The sequence below is a fragment of the Rosa rugosa genome, chromosome 1, assembly GCF_958449725.1.
Source record: "Rosa rugosa chromosome 1, drRosRugo1.1, whole genome shotgun sequence".
In the NCBI taxonomy this organism is placed as follows: domain Eukaryota; kingdom Viridiplantae; phylum Streptophyta; class Magnoliopsida; order Rosales; family Rosaceae; genus Rosa; species Rosa rugosa.
This window is the reverse complement of record NC_084820.1, coordinates 30,590,311-30,614,675: the sequence shown is the minus strand read 5'-3', so window position 1 is coordinate 30,614,675 and position 24,365 is coordinate 30,590,311. Positions and strand designations below refer to the sequence as shown.

Sequence of the window (24,365 nt, the reverse complement as noted above, 5' to 3'; positions counted from 1 at the left end):
GATTGCTTCGCAAATGACTAGACAAATTAGTCCACAATAAATTACAGAAGTTGTAAAGTCCCCAGCACATGGATGACCCTGCACATGAGAGATTTTTAGTTGGATTATTCTTGGCCTACATTTTGTTCTACATTCATACTTTTTTTTTTTTTTCTAAATCAGATCTTGTCATTGAAAAAAAAAAAAAGAAGCTTATGAGAGAGTTATTGCTTTACCGTTTCAACGAAACCGATAATCAAAATTCAAGAGCTTCCATATCTATATTCTCAACAAAAAAAAAGAAAATTTTTTCTTTTCTTGATTTTTTTTTTGGTTCACCAAAAAGGAAACATTTGGGGTCATGTCATTTGTGCTTATCAATGATGCAATAATTGGAGAGATGTGACTCCTGTAAAGTCAGGAGCAGTAGTCGTACATTTTGACAGAGAGAGAGAGAGTGAAAGGGCAGGCAAGGCAGGCCTAGCATAGCTTAGCAAACCAAAGAGATGACTCAAGCTGCTAACCAATACAAGTAGAAACAAAAACGCATAAAACCCTTCACCCATTTTCAGTTTCCAGTTTATTTTTTTACACCCATTACCTCCTCAACCGCCCAACCACACCCAGATTATTCCCACTACCCATTACCTCCTTCTATGCACCCAAAGTAACCGCCTTTCTTCACAGAAACGACGCCGGAGATGACCGGAGAAGCAGGCAAGACGGTGGTCGTCGGTGTCAAGCTAGACTCGCACAGCAAGGAACTGCTGACGTGGGCCCTCGTCAAAGTGGCCGAGCCTGGTGACCATGTCATTGCCATTCATGTCCTCGACTCCACCTCTGGTCTGCTCTCTCGATTTTTCCTCATTGTTTTTGTGATTGATTGATGGGAAAGTTTTGGGCTTTTTTTGTTGAGTTTTGGGTTTTTTGCAGAGGAGACTTCCTGTTTGCTCTCGATGGTCAAGACATTCGATTCTGTGCTCTCTGCCTATGAAGGTTTCTGTAGCTTGAAGCAGGTCAGTGACTTCAATTTTGTTTCTTTGTGTGTTGTGAATTGTGGGTGCTGAGACATGTATGTGAGTGGTCAATTAGTTTCAATTTTGGGTCTTTTGGGGATTGAGATTTTAGAGCATGTGAATTGTGGGCAGATTGATCTGAAGCTAAAGGTGTGTAGAGGCAATCCGATCAGAAAAGTTTTAGTAAGGGAAGCAAAGGCATTTCATGCTGATACTCTAATTGTTGGAACTTCCAAAACCCACCATAGAATTCGATCATCCGTTTCTGTTGCCAAGTACTGTGCCTGGAAATTGCCCAAAAGTTTCTCTGTTTTCGCTGTCGACAATGGCAAGGTTGTGTTCAAGAGGGAAGAGGCTGATAACTGTGCACATCAATCACAAGGTCTTGTTTTCATTTCCGTCTTCTGGGTTTTGATTATTTTAGTTCAGTGTTTGACCATTTGATTTTGGTACAAGTGAGTATTTAGCTTGTTTGCTTTTCCATTGAACAGATACTAATCATAAGTCATCTCCGAAGAACGTAGAGGTTCTTGAAGATGTCAAACTAAATCAATGCAAGAAGAAAAGCCTCAAGACAAAATGCCAGAACTGTGAAGGGGATTCAGTTTTATTGGATAATTCTGGGACCCAATTGACGGCTGAGTTGCCTGGCGATGGAAATGAGGACAATTCATTGGCTTTGGTTCCATTCCAAAGGATGAACTCTATCAAGGCTCAAAATCCGCACTGTTTTAAACCCGGTTGGTCCATTCTTCGCTGGAGATTTTTAAGAAGACAGCAACACAAGAAGAAATCTGATGAAAAGACATCTGTTTTGGTACGGGTGTCGAAACCATTGAGTTCCCATACTTCGGCTGTTGTTTATCCTGATCAGAAACACAGTAATTCTAGCCAGGATGGAGATCATTCTTCCATGCCTGATGGAGTAAGTAGTACAACTGTGTCACTTGGCTCTAATGAAATCTTCCCTCCTCTAACCCCTAACCATGGCATGGAGACCCTTCCTGAAGAATTTTTAGATTTATGTAAGAAATATTCATCCAGCTGTAGACTGTTTAGCTACGAGGAACTTTTGTTGGCAACATCAAACTTCTTACCTGGTCCGTCTCTTTTCCTAAACTTGTGATCCCGGTTTTGACTTGACTCTGTTTGGATGTTATTCTAACAACTTTTGAATTCCAATATTCAGAGAACATGGTTGGAAAAGGTGGCAGTAGTCATGTTTATAGAGGCCATCTTTTAGACGGGAAGGAGTTGGCAGTGAAAATCCTGAAGCCATCTGCAGATATATTGAAAGAGTTTGTTCATGAAGTTGAGATCATCACAACTTTAAATCACAAGAACATAATCTCTCTATATGGATTATGTTTCGACAACAATTTAGTTTTGGTGTATGATTTTATCTCAAGAGGAAGCTTAGAAGACAACCTACATGGTAAATAATAGTCTATTCACGTCTATCTCTTTGGAATAAAGAACACAAGTTTTCTTATCTATTTCAGTTTTCTCAACTCATAAAGGGTAATTTCTGATACAGGTAATAAGAAAGATGGGAATTCATTTGGTTGGAAGGATAGATATAATGTGGCCTTAGGTGTAGCGGAGGCACTCAACTATCTACACAATGGCTGTGAAGAACCTGTGATCCATAAGGATGTAAAGTCTTCCAACATCCTTCTTTCAGATGATTTTGAGCCACAGGTACTGTGCGTAACTTAAGTATTTCTGGTTAATTATTTGAAGTGTCTATGCTTATCACATTTGTACTATATATTCAGCTCTCAGATTTTGGACTTGCAAGCTTGGCATCGACGTCAACGCATATTGATTGCACGGATGTTGCTGGAACATTTGGGTGTGTAACGTCTTCTTTAGTATCTATGTTCCCACTAAATTTAGATATTTTCTGACACTCCATATGGCAGTTACTTGGCTCCAGAATACTTCATGCATGGCAAAGTTAGTGATAAAATTGATGTCTATGCCTTTGGTGTTGTACTCCTTGAGCTTCTTTCTGGTAGACAACCAATCTACAGCAAATGTGCAAAGGACCAGGAAAGTCTGGTGATGTGGGTAAGCTCCCATCTGTGTACAAACTTGTAATGTCCTACTTGTGTGTGTAATCTTCCTGAATCTTCTCTTGTAAATTCTTAAGCGCATTTTCTGTTTTTGCTGTCCAATATGGTTTCATCACAACTATTGTGTGATTGTGTAAAAGTCTGAACTTAATTGATTTATGTCCATAAATGGTGGTGGATTCCAGGCAAAGCCAATACTGAAGGGTGGGGAGGTTGCCCAACTGCTAGATCCAAGCCTGGGAAGTGACTATGATCATGACCAAATTGAGAGAATGGTTTTGGCTGCTAACCTTTGCCTTAGATATGCTCCTGGACTTCGGCCCGGGATCAGCATTGTAAGTTTTACTTTTTGCTTCTATTTTGAAATTGAATCTCACTCAGTTTGTTGGTTTTATATATTTTTTCCATATTTATTTATTTGTTGGTGATTCTGGTTCATCACAGGTTCTGAAGCTTCTTCAAGGTGATGAGGAAATTACAAGGTGGGCAAGGCAAGAAGTCAGTGCATCAGATGAACTTGACGCACTGGATGGAGAAGCTGTTCCTACAAATATCAAATCCCATCTTAACATGGCGTTGCTAGACTTGGAAGATGATTCCCTTTCTACGAGTAGTGGTGAACAAAGCATCTCAGTAGAAGATTACTTGCAAGGTAGATGGAGTCGCTCAACAAGCTTTGACTAGCCGATACTTTCGGTATGACGGGATCCTGATATTAGAACACATTGTGCTCTATTAGAAGGTTCTTTTGTAAATTCCTCTGTATTTGTTCATTTTTAATGCTCTTGGACCAGGTCCCGGAAGAGAGGTTGTCATAAGGTTTGACCTCCTCCTTGACTAGGAGAGTTGTATTGCAAACTGGAAAACGGCTGAGGCTGGTTTTCCATTGCATCCTTAGGTCTCAACTCTTATTCTTCATGAGGAAATTAGATTAGAGAAAATGTAGGAGGGGCGCTGAGAACTGTTGTTCTGTTTAGGTGAGCATAGTAATCCTCGCTCTGTATGTTGTATATGAAGAGGTATTGGAAATCAGGAGATTGCATGAGAAAAACAGATTTAAACGAACTACTTCAGCTGCGGATGGTAGGATCGTTTAAAATTCCCTGAGGTGGCTGGTTGGTTTTTTTTTTTTTTTTTTTTTTCAATGTAATTCTTTAAGATTACTGCTCATTAGGTACCTTTATTGGAAATGAGGAAAGGTTGGATTCCTTTCTTTGTGTTTAGACTTTCTTTCCTCTTTGTTTCTCTTTTGTCGATTCCCTTTCTTTAAAAGTATTACCATCCCCATGACTAAAAGCATCTGTTGCCATTTTCTTTAAGAAACAATGTTCTCGTGCTTTACGCAGAAAGTGGAGTATATAGAACAAAAAACAACAACCATTTTCTTAAAGAAACAATATTCTCAATGCTTTACGCAGAAAGTTAGGATATATAGAACAAAAAACAACAGAGAGAGAGCTTATTTTGGTTCATACAGTACATAGCTTCCTCGGCACTCTACTCTTCATTGTTGTGAAGATGGGAGCTTCCAGGTAGATATGTTTTTATATTTTGCTTGCTTTGCAAGTATAGGTAGTAGAGTAATCAAGACCTTCAGATAATTCGGAGGTTGAAGATTCCTCCATAGTTTGAAACCTTTTCTTGGTTAGTTACTTGGAAGAAGAATTCTACGCCTGGAGTCCCTGGTACATGGAATAAACTACCTTTCATATTATCCAGAGTAAAAGCTAGCATGCACCAACTTCTTTCCTAGCCTTTCTTACATGATCCAAGCTGAGAAAAAGCTAGCCAGCACTCTACTGATTTCGACAGGATTAACGTAATTCAATCGAAGCTAGACCCAAAAACACACCCAATGTCCATGATCAAAAGCATATACATGCTCCATTGTTTTAGAAATCTCATTACAGATCACACACGAAGGAGACTACCGGAAAAAAGATGCTATTCTCTTGTTAAGCAAGTTAGCATAAGTGGACAAGGCACTAGTACTGCAGCACCTCCAAAGAAAATAATGGACTTTATGAGATTCCAGAGATCATCTCGTTTCAATTATTTACATGATTACATCTACCATGAACTAGTGGATCTGTCAAAACCTTATTAGACAAGAGAATGTGGAAACTCTTTTTCCATGCCCATTGCCATTGACGTCTACATATTATTTATGTGAATATGTTGCGATTGGGGACTACTGCCTGCAAATATGCTGTGCACTTTTAAAAGATGAAAGCGTGGTTAAGAGATGGCTTTCAGAGTAAAACTCATCTTGATAAATGCTTTCAAGTTCAACATACATGGACAGAGAACAAAATGCTCACTGCTCCTTTAGTGAGACTACGAGCTAGTAAGCTGATACTATATACAGCATTATATTTTCAATTGACAGTTTCGACCAAAATTATAATGAAAACAGCGTGCCTAGCTTTTTCCATGCTTGTTTCCTTCTTCAGCAACATTATCATGGTCTTATATCACCACTCCTTTAAGCTCCTCAGACACATCATCCAAGTCAATTACGTCCTTCTCTAGTCTACGAAGCTCAGCATTCAATTCAGAAATTTGCCTCTGTATTTTCTGTCCCTTATCAGGTAATCTTGAAACTAAAGCCTGCAAAGCAATTTTGAAAAAAATTAACAACAATCGTGGATCAATTAAGGATTACAGAATATCTCTAGTCTATTCACTTTGTTTCCCTAGCTGACTATTAGGGCATTATAATCAATTATGAACATGATTGAGCTAGCAAAGTAGCAAGATCACCAGTTCTGAAATGAAAATCAGAGAAGATGATGTGTTCGGAATACCTTATTTGCAAGAGTTTGTGACAGCCTATTGATGTTCTCTTTAATCTCTGATTTTGTCATTTTTCCTGCATCAGCTGGTGAAGAAGGCATCTTCTTATTTAATATTACATCCTTAGGCTTGAAAGCATATTCAGCCCTGCCAATAATGCAAACCAGATGTTTCACCGCATGCAATAATATAAACCACTGTTGCTGTTGACAAATTTGAGAAATACCATGATTCATAGAGCTCTTACCCATTTACATTACATTCGGGTGCCGAACTTGAAATTGAGCTTCTCGCAAGTAAAGTTCGCCTAATCCTGCGCCCAGAAAATAAAGGCAACCAGATAAAGGACAATGCCCCAATATTATCAACTGAAAATACAAAGCCCTACATCATTTTGTTGCAGGAATTAGAGTTTATAATGAAATCATTAGTAACTGCATCCAAGAGCGAAGAAGGCCAATCCTCTAAACAAACCACGCTCTTGCACCTAAATATAAAGAATAAATAAATCTTCACCTTTCAACTTCCTCCTGCTCCGCGTCTACCTCTGGCAGAGGTGGTGCTGTCTTGGAGAAGAGTAAACTGTGGTTACTAACACCAGCTATCCCTTGAGTTTCCAAGAATTCTATATGGGCTTGTAAAGACTCTTCCCTGCAGTAAATAGTAGAATCGAAAAATAACTGAATGAATATAGTTCAAACTATGAAAACTCATTTTCATTATGAACCCGTAATAATAAAACCATACCCATATACACAATAGCCTCATTTTCAATAATTACCGCCCAGGTTTGAGGCAATAGAGAATTAATATTGGTTTACCTAGTCTACGTTTGCTATTTTCCTGGTAGCAAAACACAAGATAATCTGAAAAATGCACATTAGGAAATAGATATATGGGGATATTAATCATAAAGATGCCATGGCTACATATCACAAATGTTGGCAGCTATTGATTCCGTACATTGTGTGCTGTTGATCATGCTCCTCATTTAGCTGCTTCTGAGTAAGGGAAACATCAAAACCTTGTTGTGGGAGACTGAAAAGTTCACGAAGATCCTGAAAAGTTAAAAAATAGCATTATACAACCCGATCTTTGTATAGTGGTAGGGATCCTTACACTAGCTATAGAACCAATTACAACTTTGTAAGCATTTACCTGTTGACTAAAGTACCGAATCTGCTCTTTTTGCTCAGTTGCAGTTCTAAACAACCCTCCTTTGTAAATCTAACCATATAATTTGATGAGTTAATCCAATGTTGTTATACATAATCTTTTCAAAATATGAAGTAGAATGGATCCACACATGCTATAGAATAAACTGAAACAGAACAACCAGCCAAGATAGCACAGCAAAGCAGAAGGGCAGGAATGTTTGTTGTGTCAAACACAGAGACAAAAAGCATTTAAGTGATCAGATATAAATTGAAATTTTCACAACTTACAGTTGCAGCAATCTACAGAGACCCCAGGCCCCAAAGTTAATAATCTAAGAAATGGAAAGTACTATATATATCCACTCAGTATAAATAGAGGGAAAAAGCAATCCGTCACCTGTTTTCTGTATATCTTTTCTTCAACAGTCGCACAAGTCATTAACCTATATACAATGACATCCTTATTCTGCCCAATTCGATATGCACGATCCACACTCTGGCTATCAGTACTGCAAATATAAGAAACATAGCATGAACCACAAATGAGACCATTATATCATTGTTAAACTAAAAAAGAACTAGTAAATAGTGGATTAAAAATTCAAAAGAAAGTGCACATACATAACAGCCAAACATATGCAGAAGATTGCAGATTTAAAGAATAGAATGGAGGCATATGAAAAATCACAAACAAGGAATGAAAAAGAAACAGGCATTGTTCCAAGTAAATCAAACCTTTAACTTTCAGGCCAAAAAAAAAACAATAGTAATGTTATATTCAGCAAGGCAACCTTGAAAATATTATCTCTGGCAACATATTATTTTGTTTTATCCATTGTAAGTTGTAACATGAGCAAGAGCTTTTTCAGACAAAAGAAAAGGAAACACAGTGAAAACAGTTTCATTTCTCCATTATCATGCAGTATAAACAGCAAGAATTATATTTGTACTGAATATTTCCTGAACTTGACAAAGCACTTTGTCTTAATCTAACTTGTCAATTCTCTCCCAAGTTTTTTAGAATTCACATGTCAAACAGTAAAAAACCTCAATTATCATAGGCCTAGACGCACTATTCTGAAAGTTCAAGTGACTGGTATCGCACAAATTATATGGTAAATGGGACACATTAAAAAAGAAACCCAAAAAAAAAAAAAAAAAACATTAGATGAATATCCGAAGGTACTTATTGATCTTGTATCAAGAATTTGTTCTTCAATTCAATTAAGTAGGCTCCTTTTGTATGCTCCAGAGATTATTTATTACGGCTTAAAAAAACAATATTGCCAATAAGGAAACATTACCACAGCCCAAAAGATCAGATAGGGATAGTATCTTTTGTATCCTGAACACAGTGAGTTTAATCAAACAACAAATGAAACAAAAGAATTAAAATAATAAGTCTCAATATATCACCTCGGGTTCCAAGCAGGATCAACCACTATCACACGATCAGCTCTTGTAAGTGTAAGACCCAAACCACCAACTTGAGAAGTCAGGAGAAATATGGGAGCCCCAATACCTTCTTGGAAATCCTAGAAGGAAAAAAAATGAACATGAATTTAAATTACATTCCAAACCGATGATTTTTACCTACTTTGTTGCTTTGAGTACTTACATTAACAATCCTAATTCTTTCAGTAGCTTTTGTGGTACCATCAATGCGTTGGAACTTGTAACCGCTGGATATTAGTGTTTCCTGTAGAGAAAAGGTTATCCATGAATAATTCCTGTCTACATATCTTTATTTCAAAACAACTACTTTCGTACATATCATTTAAAAGCTTCAAAAACAACTGCATACAAACATACTTTGATCTTAACAGCTTTTGGAATTAGGTACAATGTTTAAATGACCCTTGTCTCAACTTAATTCGCTGGTTATGAAAAGATATGCTCTCTAATAGCAAATGATCAGATAGTGTTGATAACTTTTGGCAAATGACAACTGGCCACATTCAGTGTACATATCATTTAAAAGCTTCAAAAACAACTGCATACAAACCTACTTTGATCTTAACAGCTTTTAGAATTATGTACAATGTTTAATTGACCCTTGCCTCAACTTAATTCACTGGTTATGAAAAGATATGCTTCTCTAATAGCAAATGATCAGACAGTTTGATACTTTTGGCAAATCACAACTGGCCATATTCAGTCTCTTCTCTGAAAGCTACTCCATAAACCTCAGGCTTGCAATTTCTGTTTCACTCCCTAAGTAAAGGAATAATCCAAGCCTGTCACTAATTCACTACTTTAGAAGACTCCTCTGGCTTTGTTCTATTTAATTCCTTCTATGATCCCAAACACCTCCTCATTTTGAACTTCAATATTTTTTATTAAACAATTTCTATGTTCTCCTTTGCACCAATTCAACTCATTTAATAGTACAATATATCCAGCAAGCATGTGATTATGAAAAATTAATCAAAAGTCATGTAATGAGGGTTAATGCATTACAGGGTGACCTTTGTAAGAACTTAGGCAGCATGCATAGTCATCCAGATTTGCAACCAAGTAAAGCAGTAAGTGCCCCGAGAAGACCATGTAATTAAATCTCCCAGAAATTCAGTTTTCATTATTTTAACACATAAGTTTAAGTGACTAACCTGAATAAGATTAAGCATCTTTCTAGTTTGGGAAAAGATGAGAACATTATGCCCCTCAGGAATCAAGTTATCCTGTTAAAGACACAGAACAGATTTTAATACAATGTCAAGGAATTACATAAAAAAGTGAAAGCATCAAATCTATCAGAGCCCAGAATCCATACCAACAATGACATTATAAAAGATATTTTGCAAGAGAGATTTGCATGGTTCTCATCAAACTCCTCTTTCTCAGCAACATCTGCTATATGCATTGCTAGTTTTTCTGCCATACAAGCATCATCTGGCTTAAGCAATGAATCCAACTCTTCTAGTACATCTTCAGCAGCTCGCTTTGTCAATAGAAGTGGATGATCACATATTTTCTTCAGAATCTGCATCACATCAAACAGTCAAGGATCATCATCCGGTTGAAATACAAATGAGGAAGCTATAACCAATATTTCGTTTTTCTTTTACTCTGACTAAATATCATTATAGTTCCATTGAGTGCATATTGTTTCTTCTAGAATTTCTAAAAAGATGTACAGATTTGAAAAGAAATAACATGGAACAAAAAAGAATTCTATGTACAAATAGAGGTAACTAATGTTTAAATATCAAGAAGTTCCATGCCTAGCTAAGAATAGCCTGGTTTAACATTTAAACCATACTTTGTCAAAAGTTACTCCAATAAGTTCATATGTTATCATATTATAACCCTTATCCATTTTCATTCTAATATATTCAGCTACCCCATGAAACACCAAAATAAAATCTGAAACTGTTAATGGAAAACAAATGAAAGAAATCAGGCATTTGTTTTTTGGATTTTCGGTTGGATCATCAATAAATTATTTATGTGATTAAATATACTTGACTTCAGTATTACGTGAGAAAATCAAAGATCTGCAAATGATCTAAAAAATTTCAACCGCCCTATTTATCACTCTAAAAGTTTAATAAATGTATAAGACTTAAGATCCAGAGCAATTTGTTATCTTTTCAGTATGATATGCAAACAATGGGAATGATTTGAGAATAGGATACTTAACTGATAATTCGATCTAAAACTGAACCAAGAAAAAAAAAAACTATTGTTTGTTAACTAGTTAGTAACTCTCTTTGGAAACAAATAAGCAGCAAAAGAGCAAGGAACTAAATAACAAATTGTACCGTAAGTGCAGCCAATGGTGACCCATCAAAAGCAGAAAGAACCAGCTCACTCTTTAAATATGCTTCATAAAGTTTCCGCTACATAAAATAAGAGATTATACTTGAGAAACATAGTAATAATATGTGAAACTGCTTTACAAGATTCAAAAAAATTGTCAACCTGACAGCTGGTTAATCTTAGCCAAACAATGATCTCATTCTTTTTAGAAAGTGTGGCATTTGTTTGGTCATTATCCTCCTTAAACACCTCATTCTTCAGGCGACGCAGGAAAAAAGGTTGAATACGGTCTCTAAGCTCCTGTTACAAGGAGTACCAAGGTTCTATTAATAACGTTGTCATGCAATAAAGAACATAGGTTGCAGCCATAATAACAAAAGGAGTTATGAAAAGCCAACAGTTCAAAATATTTACAAGTATAACAATACTTTGCATTTCAATACATAAATACAGACACTCCATCACACACAACTATAGATACCTCACATCTTGGAAGTTGCAACCTTGCAATTAAACTTTGGTTATTTCTAAAATTTATTCTCAGGACCTCACTGAAAACCAGATCATAATTTAAGCTAAAGCCAAAGTTGGCATCAGAGTTATTATTTAAGAGACCTAATGCTAGAGTACCAGCAAGACTGATTGATTATAACTTTCGACCAATTTAAACCTAAAACTTGAGTTAGTCCCATTGACACTAATTCCTGTCACCAGAATATCAAACCTTCAAGAGTGTCAGACTTGATGGCTGTTGTGCACTCATTTCTATTGAGCTAGCAAAAAAATTAGACAGTCAAGGAATATCCATAACTGTCTACACCAGCCATGCTGCTTGTAGACTGGATACAAGAGGCATAAATGATAAATTATCAAACCCCAGAAAGAAACTATATCAAACCAGAGGCACAAATCTTATTGAAAAATCAGAGGCACAAACCTTATTGAAAAATAGATGATATCATTACCTGTGCTACCGTGGAACCAATACGCTTCTCCCTATCTGAAGCATTTTTCTCATTTCCACGACAAATGCGTGACTCGAATCTTTCCTTGAACCTGAACATCATCCAGAGTTTCATACAGAAGCATAACTTAACCCAAGACAACCAGAGTGTGAAGAAGATTCTTACCAGTTCTTATCACCCAGTAGCTCAGGGCAACAGAAGTTAAATAAGGCCCACAACTCCTATTATGAAAATCAAAAGGACAGAAAAGTACAAATTATGAGGAGGTTTGTTTGGAATGCACAAAATCATGGACCAGAAATACAAAATTTGCCTTCAAGAAAACCACACAGTACCTTCAGATTGTTTTGCAATGGCGTGCCACTTACTATAATGCGATGTGAACAGGGTATGTCTAGCAAACTTTTGGCTCTTTGTGTACTGGGATTCTTTATGAGATGACCCTGGAATTGCAGAAAGGACAGTCAAACAAAAATGAACATTTTATAACACGGGCATGGTAGCATGAAGTTCTCGTATTAAAGTACAGCAAGTTCTACTCTTCTTACACCAATCCAATGGGTTGTTTGACACATCTTTCAGAATGCAGTGTTGTTCACTTGAACAGGCAACCAAGTTCCTTTCAAGTAAAAATGATCCATGGATGGGTGTGAGTAGGGGTGTGTGTGTGTGTGTTTATTTGAGACAAGTGGATGGTTCCTAACACTTGGTTGTGAAACTTCAATTGATAATTATTAGCTGAATAATAGAAGTTCATTTGTTTATTATATAAAAAACATTTATAAGGATGTAAATACTGTGGTGACCTTATAAAGGAACCTCACAGACATGTGTGAGCACATAAACATGTGAGGATATTGTGTGTGTGTGTGTGTGTGTGTGTCTGTTCTCACATGTCAGAGGGAGAGGTTTTGATAAGAATTACTAACGATCTATAATATGAGAGATATTAAACAAAAGACCTTTAAATTCATTTTTCACAGTAAACCAGTCCACATTGTTCCATTACATAAACTAATAAATGCCATTTACAGAAAAACTGAATTCCTACACACTCTTACCTCATCAAGTATCATATAATCCCATATCATATCCTCACTTCCATCATCGAGAATATAGTCACTCCCTTTTAGAGATTTTGAGTTGACTCGCACAATATCATAAGTCGTCAGAAGAATGCCTTTGTCCTACAAGAGAAGTAATGCAAAGTAGGGGAAATGATATGAGCATCCAAAAATAATTTTAATAATAAAGAACAGAAGCAGCCAGACGCATACTACAACTTTACTCAAACTAAGATCGCTTATATCATGTGGATGGCACCAGAAAATGAAATGGGAATCTCCCTATAGTTCTAATACTAAAGAACAAACAATTAGAGTCAAACTAAGATTGCATACATCATATGGATGCTTTAACATCCTAGAAAAATGTATTTCAGATAAATGAATTAAAAGTAAACTTTGATAATTAAATCAGCTTATTCACTATAACTTAATCAGAATTAAAAGTTTACTCTTGGGAATTACCTGAAGTACATACTGAAGCTCATACTTCCGAGCTTTTGTACATGTCCCATAGTATCTACATTAAAGAACAGGTATATGATGATTACTATTTTGTTAATTTTCCTGGATAGATAATTATAAAAACATATGAAGGAAAAGATCAAGCAGCCTCACTCTCTTATCTTGTCTGAGAGACCCACAGCTGATAATTCTTTTATCCAATGAGAAAGTAGTGTTTTAGGAGCCACAACCATTACCCTTTTAATCAAGCGTGAATGAAATAATCCAGCTAAATAGCCACAAATCTGCAATTTGACATAAACCAGTGTTCAGAAACTATACCAGAAAATTCTCCCAAACTAAAATAACCAGGAAACCATCCGTTACCTGCATTGTTTTACCCAAGCCCATGTCATCTCCTAAGATTCCTCCCTTACCCTGGCAATGCAGAGCCCATAGCCACTTCAAGCCTTCGCGCTGATGCGGAAACAACATCTTTGCAATCTTCCCAGGTAATTTGTAAGTATATGTGAGACCACTCAGAGTGATAGAACCATCATCCTCCGGAACAGAATCATCCCTAGAATCATCAACCACGTTATCCTCATCACAATCATAGTACTCTTTATAGCTACCACCACCCCGCCTCTCCACTTGTCTATCTGTCTTCTTAGCCCTCACAACCACACAATCTCTGTCATCATCAGCCTCTTCGAACTTGCATTGAAAACAACTTTTCTCTTCATGCTCATCCACCACACTCTCAACTCCCTTTCCACCGGTCTTAGTGGTCTCAGCAGAGGAATCAGACAAGTCAGAAGCAATCGAAAACGAAGGCGCCGCATCCTTATACTCAACTTTCTCTTTCTTTACACCATCAACTTCCTTCGAAATCCCCGAAATTTCAACCTTATTAGATTTTCTGGCTCCCTTCCTCTCGATTGACAAAAACTCAAGCCTGGAGCTCAAGTCATCTAAAATTCCCCTAATCTCATTTCCACCGCCATTTCCAACCTCACTCCTCTGCGGCTGCGGCTGCGGCTGCGGCGGCGACTCAAAATCAGCAATCCCGGAGAAACTGGGCGCGTCGTCGTCATTAAAGCCCTCGCCATGATCATTGTCATCATCCGAAGCCACTCGAATCTTACAGAGACGGCGCGCGCCTTCAATCCTCACCTTAGTCGCCTTTCCCTGCTCTGCGATTCCATCCAAATCCAAATCCACAAACGAAACAAAAACCTCATAAGGAAAAAAAAAAACCCTAAAAAATGAAAATCCCCAAAAATAAACAGAGAGAGAGCAAAAGCGATTGAGTTGGATTTAGGGTTGCAGTACCGGAGGGCTTGGGAGGAGCAGAACTGAGGTCTTGGAGGAGGCGATAGTGACTGTCGTTGAGGCTTTGGGGCTTCTTGCTGCTCTTCCTCTCCGCCATTTTTCAAATCCAATAATATCAAATTGGGAGAGCGTCTACAAGACTGACCATATATATATATTTAGTGGGAGACAGAAAGTTTGCAAAAAGATTTCAATTTTTAATTTAATTATGAGGTAATTTCGAGAAAAGAATTTCCCGCTTTGTGTGGGTGTTTTGAATTTCAAATCACCTCTAGGATCGTAGGTTGTCAAAGTAGAGATTATTTTCTAGTAATCCAATAATATCAATTATCAAATAAAGGAAACGTTGCATATGGTTTACACTATTTTACATATAATTATAATTGCTCCACGCAAAGACGTCAGCACCCAATCCTTCCTTCTAACTCACAAAAAAAATGGATGTGATAGATCTACAACACCATTTTTGTAGGATTTAAAAATAAATAAATAAACTTTGAGCTTTAGGAGAAGCCAAATGACCTGCTAGTTTTATAAACACGGCAATAGGAACAGAATTCTGCATGGAGGACCTTGGAATTATGCTAGGGCTCTGATGATCTTTCAGGAGTATGGTGGTTTAACACTGATGGATAATGTACGACTCTCTGATCTCTTCTATTTGGTCAGAATTACCAATGTAGATACCTTCATTAGTATGGAGAAATAACTATGTCACCAAACATATGTAACACCCTCTTTGGGGGGGGGGACACAAGTCATGATGGGACCTAACCGCAATATGCATCTCGTAGCCCGATGTCCAAGCTACGCTGTGGTAGTCGGAAGTGCTCAAGAGCTTGCCGAGAAGCCAACTTCCCAACCATGTCAATATGCCTTCATAACATGCTTTGAAGACTAGAAGAAGGATTTCTTGTCCCACATTGAAGAAAATGTAAAGGAGAGTGGCTCCCTTCCTTATAAAAGGGACCACTCATCCCACTTAGAAACCATCCCATTACAACTCTTGTAATTTTGTTGGGCCGCAAGGCCCAAACACATAGTAAAAGCTTAAAGTGGATGTAGTCTCTCCTAAAGTGGGAGATGAACCACTATACTTCTTGTGTCTTGCTCTCTCTCTCTCTCTCTCTCTTTTCTAACGTTAACTAGACCCCAGCGGATCCTAACGTTAACATTGGAGCTCACAATGGCTTCGTCACTTACCATATGTTAAGTCAGCTTAACGGAGCTCAAATAATTTTTTCTCTTCTTCTTTCAGTTATCTAATCTGTCGCTCAGTGAGCAATCAGTTTTCTTTAGTCATCACACAATCTTAGATGATCATTAACTCCCAATGCAATCGTCAACTTTGATCAATCTTTTTCCCGACAACTTGTGCCCAGTCACTTCTTGGCAGCAACTTGTGCCCAATCACTTCTTGGTGGCAACTTGTGCCCAAGTCTTGGTTGTTAAAAAAAAAAAATTACATTGACGGAGCAAACTTAACGAGCTCCAACACTCAAAATTTGATGCAGCCCTGCTTCTTGTCGCATTGCCAACACAAGAACCACCGCCGTATATACTCTGGACACCCATGAGTCTCTTGCTGGCATCAAGTGATCAAACTATTCCAAGTCTCTTGGTGGCGTCAAACTACTCTTTTGTTGTTGGCCCGTCAACGACAAGTTTCACCCTCCAGTCAGCGTCATGCTCCACGAAGCCAAAGTAGCCAACTATGATCATCTTCAATGCCTACCACACTTAACGAGGTCATCACCTGCCATCGATCAAACTCCGTCATCGACCACTGCTCGGCCAAGCTTCAAGCAATCACAACAAGAGCAATGCCAGTCAATCAGCCTGCTGCCCAAAAGCTAGCACCTCCGCCAACCAAAGAATCTGCCAAGAATCATCCCTTAAGGGCAACAATGCACCAACTTGACGGAAGCCAAAACTTCCTCTACTCTGTCAATACGGGTTGATGACCACCAAACTCCTCCGTCAATATCGGATGATGGCCGTCAAAACTCCAAGCTTCGCCTCCTCTATCAATATTGGTTGACGGCCTCCAAAGCTCCAAGCTTCGTATACTCCTTCAATAATACTCAGCGCCATCCTCCAAGCAAAGCAACGCCAAGTGTCGGTCCGTCAAACTCCGTCATCTGTCATCAATCACAACTCCGTCATCGATCACTGCTCCGTTAACAACAAGAGCTCCGCTAACCTCCCCCGCCTTGCGTTATCCTCCTTGGAGTGCTCCGTCAAGCTAATGCACCCCGCCAACATCACTCTGGGCACAAGAGTAGTGGAAGGCTTATTTTGCATTCAGACTTCAACTTTATTGCAACGAGAAACATAGCACCAAACATGACGAGATCCTCAACATTGCGGCCCAAAGTCTTGACGAGATCTGCCAACAAGAAAATCCACCGACAAGCGGCAATTCGTCTACGAGTAGTACCAAGCTCTAATCACAGCAGCGCTAGCGCCAAGCTCCAAGCACAATCGCTCTAACGCTAGCACAGCCGACGCAAGCATGTATGCTTCGTCAACGTCAGCCACCACTCACCATCAAACGCTCGAAGATCCTGCAAAGACTTGTTTGACAACCCACTCTCCTTCTTCGTTGAACCATAATCCGGGCACAGGTCCATCAATCATCACCCGTTATCACCCTCCGGGCACAGTCTATCGATCATTCCAGGCCACCGATGGTCATCGACCCACTCAGCCATCTCTGACCCAGCAAGTTGTCTCTCCCTTTCAATTATCTAGGTGATGTTCTTCAGGCACTAGCCACACGCTACTGATCTTCTTCTCGAAATAAACTCTCCGACTTCACACTCCTATCATTGCTGCTTCTGGGCTTGAGAGATAAGTTTCTTCACACTACTACGATCATATGCTGATCAAATAATTGATTTAAGTCCCTTACTTCCTCACACATGCTAATTCTGATAACCAATGAACAAATGACATTTGATACCTAATAGACTGCATGCACCGTTTCTATTACTCTCGACACATATACATACATTGTTGAGATTAATATACGCATGTTTATTCTCTTGGCTAACCAAGTCATAGTGCAATAATGAGTAACTGGTTAACATAATTGTTCTTATGCGTGATCTTTGGACTATATGCAAACGCCACATATTGATATGTAATTGCATTTTTTTTTGACAAGATTAAATTCATTAAAACACGAACAACGAAATACAAAGCAAAAGTCATGCCCGAATAACAGAAACAGAAACAGAAAGGAGAACTAACTTAAAACAGAAACAGCATCTAAATACAGGATATTAGATAAAGAGGAAGGAGGATGATTATACCAATCATCTGGACACATCCCTTTGCGAGCTAAATAGGCTAGATGTTGAGCAGCCTGATTTGCAAATCTGCTGACCGAAGACTAGCTTGATGAGGGTAAAACAACTGTCCAATCCCGAATAAGATCTATCAGAGGCGACACTAACCAATCTGAAGATAGAGAGAAATCCTTAAAGAGATGGACAAGATGGAGTGAATCTGATTTGAACAAAAAGGAAACACCAGTAAGAGAAAGAGCTACAAGTTTATGAGCCACAAAGACACCTAAACTGGAAGCCAAAGCTTCAGCATAGAGTAAAGACGGAGCTGACGCAGAAAGATGTGAACCCCCGATCACATCTCCATTACAGTTTCGAGCAACTGAAGCAATCCCGACAATTGAGTCGGACCAGGATGCTGCACAGTTAATCTTGATGTGATGAAGAGGTGGAGGAGACCATTTTGGCTTAGGGGGAGGTCGCAAATGAGGAGTGGAGTCGTCAGAAAGCTGAGGATGAGGCAAACTAGAAGCAAGATACTCCACAGCCGCGTCATGAGACAACGAAGCCACCATACTAGAATTTGGGCTGGAATGGGTGAACACACAGCTACACCGATGTTTCCATATATACCATAAAATGAAACTAAGATGAGTGAGAAGTTCTTGTCTTTGGGACTTCAAAGAGGAGGAAGGGAAGGTAAGGTGTTGAAACCAAGCATCCAAAGTGGAGAGATGATGAAGCTGAGGACGATATCCAATCTGATGGGTACGCCAAGCCTTTTGCACCCAAGGACAAACAAAGAGAATGTGCTCAATTGTCTCTGGAGCCTTATAACAAAAAGAACATAATGGATCATGGGCCAACTTTCTGAGAAACAGATTTGCCTTGGTGGCCAAAGCATTTGAAAGGGCTCTCCAAATTAAATGAAATTCTTAATTTTAGGAAGGGTATGCAATTTCCATAAACGATCCCAAAAAACTGAATTTGGAATATGAGAGCTATAAGGATGAGGCACCACACCTCCAAAGGAGGACAAATAGGCTACATAATAACCTGACTTGACAGTATAACTCCCAGACTTAGTCAGTGTCCAAACAAGCTTATCAGATATTGTTGAGTTGATTAGAGGAACTGTCTGAATAGCTTGAGCTTGCAGCAGAGAAAAGACTCCCTGGATAGGGGTAAGGTTCCATGAAAGAGAAGAGCAATCAATGAGAGAAGAAACAGTAAGAGAGAGGTCAGACGACACCAAAGGAGTCAAAGTGGAAGCCTGTAGCTGCGGGATCCAATTTGAATGCCACACCGAAACCTGAAGACCATTACCAACCATTCAAAGCAATTGGGATTTAACAACTCACGACCATGAAGGAGACTAGCCCACAACCAAGAGGGAGAAGGCCCGATTGTAGCCTCCAAGCACGAAGGAGAAGGCCCGATTGTAGCCTCCAAGCATGAAGAAGGGAAATAACGGTTTTTAAGAAGCTGCACCCATAACGCTAACGAAGAGGTAAGAATCTTCCATCCTTGTCTCGCTAAAAGAGCCTGGTCGAAATCTTCCAACTTAAGGAAACCGATTCCTCCTTTAAATTTAGGATGAGTGAGCATCTGCCAGCTCTTCCAATGGATTCCTTTTGCAGAATTATTGCTCCACCAAAAGCGAACAATATCAGAAGTAATCTGATCATAAAGGGATTTTGGAAAGCGAAAACAGGTCATCGGGTAAGCCGGGATTGTTGTCGCCACAAATTTGATTAAAACTTCTTTTCCCGCTTGAGTTAACATCTTTTGTTTCCACCCTTGAAGTTTATGAGAAATTGAGTCACGAACATAAGCCAATACAGCACGTTTCGATCGTCCCCAGACAGTTGGAATCCCAAATACTTACTCAGGTTAGCAACTGAGGCAATCCCAAATTGAGCAAACAGAACGGTACGCAATGCAGATGAAGTATTAGGACTGAAGAATAAGGAAGACTTGGGGTAGCTTATTTGTTGACCTGAGGCATCACTGTAGCTTCTTAGAAGATATGTAAGATTGAAAGCATTAGAGATGGTTGCTTCAAAGAAAAGGAGAGAATCATCGGTGAACAAAAGATGACTGATTGCAGAACCATTCTGAGAGATGCGGACTGGAGATAACCATCGAAGTAGGCATGCATTTTGGATCATGGATGAGAGAACATCGCTAACAAACAGAAAAAGGTAAGGGGAAAGTGGATCCCCTTGCCTCAGACCTCGAGTTGGATTGAAGAAAGCCGAAGGCTTACCATTAATCAAGACCGAAAGAGAAACAGATCGAACACAAGTCATTATTAACAGGACCCAATGAGTATGAAATCCTAACTTGTGAAGAACCGCTTCTAGAAAATCCCATTCCACTGAATCATATGCTTTGTTAACATCAAGCTTCAAACCAAAAGCTGCTCCGCCAACAGTGCGAAGGAGCTTTAGATGATGGACCATATCATGAGCTATGGTAACATTGTCCTGGATTTGTCGACCAGTTACGAAGGCCGACTGGTTTTCAGAAATAATAACTGGCATGATGGGTTTGAGCCGATTGGCAAGCACCTTCAAAATAACCTTGTAAGAGAAATTACATAAACCTATTAGTCGGAACTGAGAAGCATATTCCGGATGTTGAACTTTCCGAAGCAAGGCTATATGAGTCTGATTCAACTCAGGGAGGATGTGAGCAGTAGAAAAGAAAGAGGAAGTAGATCGAACAATTAGATAGTTGAAGATGTGCCAATATTTCTTATAGAAAACTCCAGGAAAGCCATCTGGTCCTAGAGATTTTAAAGCCCCCAACTGAAAAATTACAGCCCAAATCTCTTCTAGACTTACTTCAGAAAGAAGAAAAGCATTCATTTCAACTGTGATAACAAGATCCACCAAACGAAGGACATCAGACCAATCTCGTGAACCAGAAGAAGAGAACAACTCTTAAAAATATGAGAGGAACACCTCAACAATTTCAATGTCAGATTCCATCCAAACTCCAGCTGCATTACAAAGACGAAGTATTCTGTTACGTTGATGGCGCTGTGTTGCACTCTGATGGAAAAAGTTGGAGTTATTGTCTCCCAATTTGAGCCACGAAACACGAGACCGTTGATGCCAAAACTTTTCCTCTAAAATCCATAGTTGTTCAATTTCCAACGTAATAGCCCTTATTTGAGAGGTGGAGTTATGTAGAAGATTCAAGGTAGTCAGGAGATCTTCCACTTTCTTGTGGGAGTTAGGAAAAGTCTTCTCACTCCAACTTAGCAAGGGCTGTTTACATGACTTCAAATTAGCAATCCAGGTTGGCATAGCTATGTTTAAAGATGCATCCAGCCAGGCATTCACTATGACATGCTCACAAGATTCCGCAGTTGTCCAAATATGCTCAAATCGAAAAATCTTTGGAGAATATATGATTCTTTAGGCCTAGAATCCAGAAGCAAAGGACCGTGATCAGACCCAATTATGGGAAGGGTAAAGACCTGTGAATGAGGAAAAGCAGAGCACCACTCCACATTGGCCAAACAATGATCTAAACGTTCCTTGAGAACCACCATCTTATTATGATACCGATACCAGGTATAAAAAGGACCTTGAGCTGGTAAGTCTGTCAAAGCACAGTGATGGACAAAATCACATAAAAGAGTCATTCTCCACAAAGGATGAGGAGAACCCCCCCCCCCCCCCCCCCCCATATCTCATTTACATGCAACAAATCATTAAAATCACCGAAACAAAACCAAGGAATTGACTGAGTAGTGAAATAACGATTCATATAACTCCAAAAGAGCTTCTTTTTATTTTCTCCTGGGGTTCCATACACCCAAGATAATCTTACAACTGAAATGTTCTTGAGCAAAGTACACCAAGGTGTCTATAACATTCTGGTTATATTCTACAACAGACACATTAACTGAAGATTTCCACAAAAGAGCCAAACCCCCAGAACTAGTATTTACAAGGTTAACTACAAAATACTTATCGAACCGAAGCTGATGTTGCCAAGAGGAAATTGTCTGCTCCTTTTGAAGTGTTTCCATTAGAAAGACAACTTTTGGGTCGTATTTTCTCCAAAGTCTTCGTAGAGATTTTGCTGTCAAGGCCGACCCTAGTCCCTGACAGTTCCAAGAGATGAGCCTCATTCAGAACATGTAGCTGCACCTGGCCAGCTACCTATGCCATCACCCTTACTACCAGAGGAGATAGAGGACGAATTGAGATCACCAAAGGATGAAGTCTCTGGATTAATTAATACCATAGAAACATCAGATTGGACCAAAGCAGATAGTTCCATATCAGTTGAAGAAACAGAGTCAAAAGTTGTACCCACCAAAGTTGGTAAATTAGGTGTTACTTCAATTGTGGCTGCAATTTGAGAAACCAGAACCTTCTTGGGATGACCACGGCGACCTGTAGCCTTCCCAGAAGCATAAGCTAATGGGGGACGGCCCCGCCTAGGTTTAGTTGCTGCTTCAGAACACCGAACAGGAGGAACAGAAACCTCCAGATCTGGGATCATAGTCCGGTGCCGTTTCAGTTGCCTTGAATTTTCCTGTAAAGCCTCCTGTAACCTTTTCCTCTCTTAAAGATGTTGGAATTGGGTGGCTAGAAGAGCCAAAGATCCCAGAGGAGGAATCAAAGGCGGAGCCACTGTGGGTAAAGCCGACAGTACATCTGGTAAAATGGGAAGGAATGGTTGGGGTGGGTGGTATGTGGGGATGTGAATGGGATGAGGATAGAGTAAGTTTGGCTGAATGAGAAAATGGTCAAGATAAGGTTGGGATGGGGGGAGAGGGAGTGGGTCAGGTGGGTTAGGTATAAAATAGTTGGGTCTAGGAGGACCTCATGATGGACCAGGATGGCTTGGAGAGCAAGCGGGTCCTGGTTATGGCCCAATTGAAGAAAATGGCCCAAACTCATAGCTTGAGATCCCACCCTTTCATGAACAAAATCTTGCTGACCTTGAGATTGCATTGCTAGATCAGCCAGGGATAGAGAAATCGCCATCTGCATGTCCTCCACGTCAGGAGAAACTGGCAAAGGATGTGATTCTGAAGGTGACGTGGATGACCAGTCAGCCACCTTAGCCTTACCCTTATCAAGGGGTTTAGTGTTGGAGGGACCCTCCCCTGATGAAGTGGCGACTGCAGCTGAAACAGATGGACACCAGAAGCCCTGCCTCAGATGGGCGAGAATTAGGGTCCTGGAGCCAGCAAGGGATTGCTTGTAACCAAACTTGGACCAACAGAAGGACCAGGGTGTGAGGACCACGACGTAGAACAATAAGTCCCATTCTGCTGGTAATGCCGATCCACATAACGACTGCGACGATTTTCAAAACTCTGATGCTGGACACGATCCCAATTGTGCTAACCATCTGGAGGAAGATGACGAGGAGTGCAAACCGCCATCCAAGAGCCCAACTAATCTGAAGAAGGGTGACGACAGAAAGTACAAGTGCTAATGATATGACCCAACCTGCCACAGCGGTAACAAAAATCTGAAAGACGTTCTTACCGAAACTCAGCCCAAGTTGTTTCTGTAGGAGAGTATCTAACCAGAACCCCGGAGATAGAGGATACCAGGAATCTACCTGAACTCGAACATGCAGGTACCCCTGGATTTCCAACATGAGAGTTAGGATCATCAACGGCTACCACCGTAACAATCTGGGCTCCAAGCATACGAGCCACATCCTTCATCATATGACCACGTTGAAGACCATGAACATGCACCCAAAAAGTAACCAAATGCAAAGAGATAATCCTCCAGTCTGCTCAACAAAGGCCAAGGAGGGATGGACATAGTATAACCCATAACGAACCAGGGACCTCTCTCCAGTATTTGGTCCTCAGCAACCTCAGAAGGAGCTATAATAGCAAAGATAGACTTCCCGCCTATCAACTCTACGCGAAACTGTCTTATCTCAGTCCATGCAGATAGGAGATTACGGATCACCAAAGGAGCATGAAGCGTACGATCAGTAATGATCGCACCCACCAAATGAACATCTCAGACCTAATCTTGGGCTGGAGGTGGAAATTGAATAAAAAGCTCCCCCTCAGGAACCTCCGTAGCAGGAGGAAGAGCTGGATTTAAAGGAATAGAGGTTGAAGGGGGTTTGGAAGGAGAAGCAGGGGGGATCAGACTGAGGTGGGAGAATTTGGTGGTGAGGCAACCATGTTGTGGAAAATATGTTGAAACCGCTTCGATGAATATCGTTCTGCATGAGAAGGAGATTTAAAGACCATGTAATCCGACAGAGAAGGCCATGCGTAAGAAAGAACAGAAGGAAATTAATATGGGTTTACTGCGGTGGTAGGAAGAGGGAACATGTGTTTTGATTAGAGATGGCAAAGATGAAGGAGATTATGCATGTTAAACAGGTGTTGTTGTGATTTAACAAGGGTATTACAAAATGAAACCGGGTGAAGCCAAGTAATCCTAACAATGATTACATTGGGGAAG

General features: G+C 39.6%; 2 protein-coding genes across 2 annotated transcripts; one reads left to right on the top strand and one right to left on the bottom strand.

Annotated features, from left to right (window-relative positions):
- The first annotated feature begins 450 nt into the window (after positions 1–450).
- LOC133724609 (protein kinase STUNTED) lies at positions 451–4,296 on the top strand. Its single transcript, XM_062151370.1, has 10 exons — positions 451–822; positions 913–995; positions 1,128–1,377; positions 1,487–2,095; positions 2,185–2,430; positions 2,533–2,696; positions 2,774–2,850; positions 2,921–3,068; positions 3,259–3,408; positions 3,518–4,296. Exons 1-10 carry the CDS (start codon positions 681–683, stop codon positions 3,755–3,757), a joined length of 2,109 nt encoding a protein of 702 aa, XP_062007354.1. The 5' UTR covers positions 451–680; the 3' UTR covers positions 3,758–4,296.
- Positions 4,297–5,308: 1,012 nt separating this feature from the next.
- LOC133724608 (protein CHROMATIN REMODELING 24) lies at positions 5,309–14,817 on the bottom strand. Its single transcript, XM_062151369.1, has 21 exons — positions 14,597–14,817; positions 13,649–14,457; positions 13,436–13,566; positions 13,283–13,337; positions 12,815–12,940; positions 12,089–12,196; positions 11,919–11,974; positions 11,754–11,844; positions 10,951–11,088; positions 10,791–10,868; positions 9,800–10,009; positions 9,636–9,707; positions 8,645–8,725; positions 8,443–8,561; positions 7,424–7,535; positions 7,028–7,096; positions 6,833–6,927; positions 6,386–6,520; positions 6,117–6,182; positions 5,881–6,016; positions 5,309–5,683 (listed from the first exon to the last, which is right to left on the bottom strand). Exons 1-21 carry the CDS (start codon positions 14,691–14,693, stop codon positions 5,543–5,545), a joined length of 2,925 nt encoding a protein of 974 aa, XP_062007353.1. The 5' UTR covers positions 14,694–14,817; the 3' UTR covers positions 5,309–5,542.
- Between the last annotated feature and the right edge of the window lie 9,548 nt (positions 14,818–24,365).

Excerpts from the sequence above, each read along its gene's own strand:
- LOC133724609 (XM_062151370.1), top strand. The coding sequence starts at position 681 with ATGACCGGAGAAGCAGGCAAGACGGTGGTCGTCGGTGTCAAGCTAGAC. Across the intron at positions 996-1,127 it reads GTTTCTGTAGCTTGAAGCAG|ATTGATCTGAAGCTAAAGGT; the intron begins GTCAGTGACTTC and ends AATTGTGGGCAG. Across the intron at positions 2,096-2,184 it reads AACATCAAACTTCTTACCTG|AGAACATGGTTGGAAAAGGT; the intron begins GTCCGTCTCTTT and ends TCCAATATTCAG.
- LOC133724608 (XM_062151369.1), bottom strand. The coding sequence starts at position 14,693 with ATGGCGGAGAGGAAGAGCAGCAAGAAGCCCCAAAGCCTCAACGACAGT. Across the intron at positions 11,845-11,918 it reads CTACTGGGTGATAAGAACTG|GTTCAAGGAAAGATTCGAGT; the intron begins GTAAGAATCTTC and ends GATGATGTTCAG. Across the intron at positions 8,726-9,635 it reads AGATGCTTAATCTTATTCAG|GAAACACTAATATCCAGCGG; the intron begins GTTAGTCACTTA and ends TTTTCTCTACAG.